The 2,396-nt window shown below is 37.4% G+C and overlaps 1 protein-coding gene across 1 annotated transcript; it reads left to right on the forward strand.

The window, feature by feature from the left end:
* Nucleotides 1-2,156, forward strand: LOC112173382 (UPF0496 protein At4g34320). Its single transcript, XM_024310990.2, has 2 exons — nucleotides 1-374; nucleotides 1,102-2,156. Exon 2 carries the CDS (start codon nucleotides 1,136-1,138, stop codon nucleotides 1,979-1,981), a length of 846 nt encoding a protein of 281 aa, XP_024166758.1. The 5' UTR covers nucleotides 1-374; nucleotides 1,102-1,135; the 3' UTR covers nucleotides 1,982-2,156.
* Nucleotides 2,157-2,396: the final 240 nt, after the last annotated feature.

The raw sequence follows: 2,396 nt of genomic DNA on the forward strand, positions 1-2,396 counted from the left end.
ACAATAATTGAAAGGAAAGGAAACAAATAAGTACTCAGTGCGACAATAATTGAAAGGAAACAAATAAGTACGGATTACAGTGTTAGTAGTTTACTACCGACTAACAGCTAGCAAAAAAGACGAGTGAGTGGCAGACAAGGAAGACCTTAATTCAAAGAACGTACAAACTAATCACGCAAACCCACTCAGCAAAAGCATGTGACAAGATTCTTATCACTATGCGGTCCTTTTGCTCGATCGAGTTTTAACCAATCACAACACTTCATAGCCTATAGCTTTTCCCTTGAGAAGTCGCACCAAGTCCATACAGGTCGATCGGTGGGAAACGCTTGATAAGCTTGATCAAATGCAGAGCTGTTGGTTACCGGGGCAAGGTATAATCCCTCTCCCTTTCTTATATACTTATATCATCTTACTTTCGTTTCATTGAAAGCATATATACTTGATGTATATTAAGTTCTATTCAAGAAAATTAAGACAGTATACATACTATTTTGAGATCGATTGTCAATGTGATCTTATATTATATGCTTTTGTTTGGTTGGATAAACCTGGAACCTACGGTTTGATCGTTTCTTTCTCTGAAGCTTGGTGCCTAATGCATGTCATCTTATAGCGCACACATGGCAATATTGCCAAAATTGCATATTTATTCATGAGAAAGATGGCATTGAAACAAAAAGAACAGAATTCAACCTTGGAAATGATCGATCTTGTGTCAAGATCAATTCAGTCTACTAGAGTTGCAATACTGTATAAATGTGATCTGTTGCTCAGATACGTGGATCTATAACAGAGCCATTTCAATAATGTTCACCTCACTTGCATTTCCTTTTCTGTAATAATTAGTTGGTCCCAATTTTTGTTTTTTTCCACAACTAAAAAACTTGTTTGTACTGAAATTAATTTTAAGGTAGGAACTTGAACCTTTTGGAGAGGCATCCCTTACCCTGAAGGAAAATGTTATAAATCACATTAAAGCCTGTTGAATTTCTGTGTGTGGTTTACTTTTTCTCCCGAGTGCATCTGCATGTTCTCATTTTCCAATAAAAAGAAATATATTAGGTACCAATAAGTTGAGAAATGCTTTTGTGAATTCAGAGAAGTTGAGAGCTTGTCAGTGGGTTGCACAGACATGGGAATGAAGGGAGTGAGAAAGTTAAGTCGAAAGATCTTCAAAAACGTTTGCAATCGTGATGGAGATCTCTGGAGATCATACGAGGACGCTTGCAAGAATGAAAAGGATTTCTTAACTGAACTGGGCAAGTTCCTAGAGTCGTATGAGAAATGTTTGATTCAAATTAAGAAGGTGAAAAACAACGACGGAGGCAATGATGATGGTTACATGAGGATTTTGGAGAAATTGAAGAATGTCAAGGGGGCCTCAGGTAGAGTCTATGATCAGCATTTTGCACATCAAATTTTGTGCGAAAAGGTTGAATGTTTGAAGACGCAGCGAGAAGATTTGCATGACGAATTGACAGGCCAAAAAGAAAAGCCTCGCAAGAAGTATGATTGTACTCGTGCTTGGAGACGCTGTTTGAGGATGGTCACTCATATATTGTTCATTGGTGCTGCAGCTGCTGAGTTTGCCTGCACAGTTGTGGCGGCAGTTTTGGCTGCTCCACTTGTTGCACTGGCCATTGCTGCTGCTATTATCCCAACACTAGCCGGACAGCATTGGACTCTGTCTTGGATTGAAGATTCGGAAATTCCTTCAGGGTATTCTGACTCTGCAATTCGCTTAATGGAATCCAAAACTATGCGTTCCATTAAGGATTTGGGAGAAATTCAGACGTATCTCTGTCGTGTTGTAAAGGACAAAGAATCACTCACATCCGATCTCAATTCTGTAATTGAGGGAGACGAAGATATCAACATGAAAACTATTGAGCGTCTTCTGAAGGACATTAATGAGTTGAAGGAAAGAGCAAGGAATAGCAAGTCCAAGATATTGGAGGCAAGCAAGGAGGTTTCTTAGAAGATAAAAGAATAGGATTTAATTCTAATTCAGTTAATGTTGAGCAGTTAAGGCCAATCACAAAAGAGGCCAAAATAGCTCCTATATATATTATATTTTTTTTCTTTTCTTTCTAAGGACATGTACTAACTTTATCAACCAGCGATTTTTCGAAAAGGAAAGACCTATTCCTATAACATGCTCGGCTGGTCACACTCAAATGCATTTGCTCAGTAAGTAAAGCAATATGAAAAATCAACATTCCAATTATCTAACAATAATGCATAGAAACCAAAAAGTATTCTTGAATTAGTGACTTTTGTTAGGAGGATACTAGCTACGAGCATTTTTAGTAATATTCGGCATTTTTAGTCAAATTTTAGGTAAAATAGCTAAAAAGTCATTTTGGCTAGTCACTTTAGAAATACATATGCAT

The sequence above is a fragment of the Rosa chinensis genome, chromosome 6, assembly GCF_002994745.2.
Source record: "Rosa chinensis cultivar Old Blush chromosome 6, RchiOBHm-V2, whole genome shotgun sequence".
Classification (NCBI taxonomy): domain Eukaryota; kingdom Viridiplantae; phylum Streptophyta; class Magnoliopsida; order Rosales; family Rosaceae; genus Rosa; species Rosa chinensis.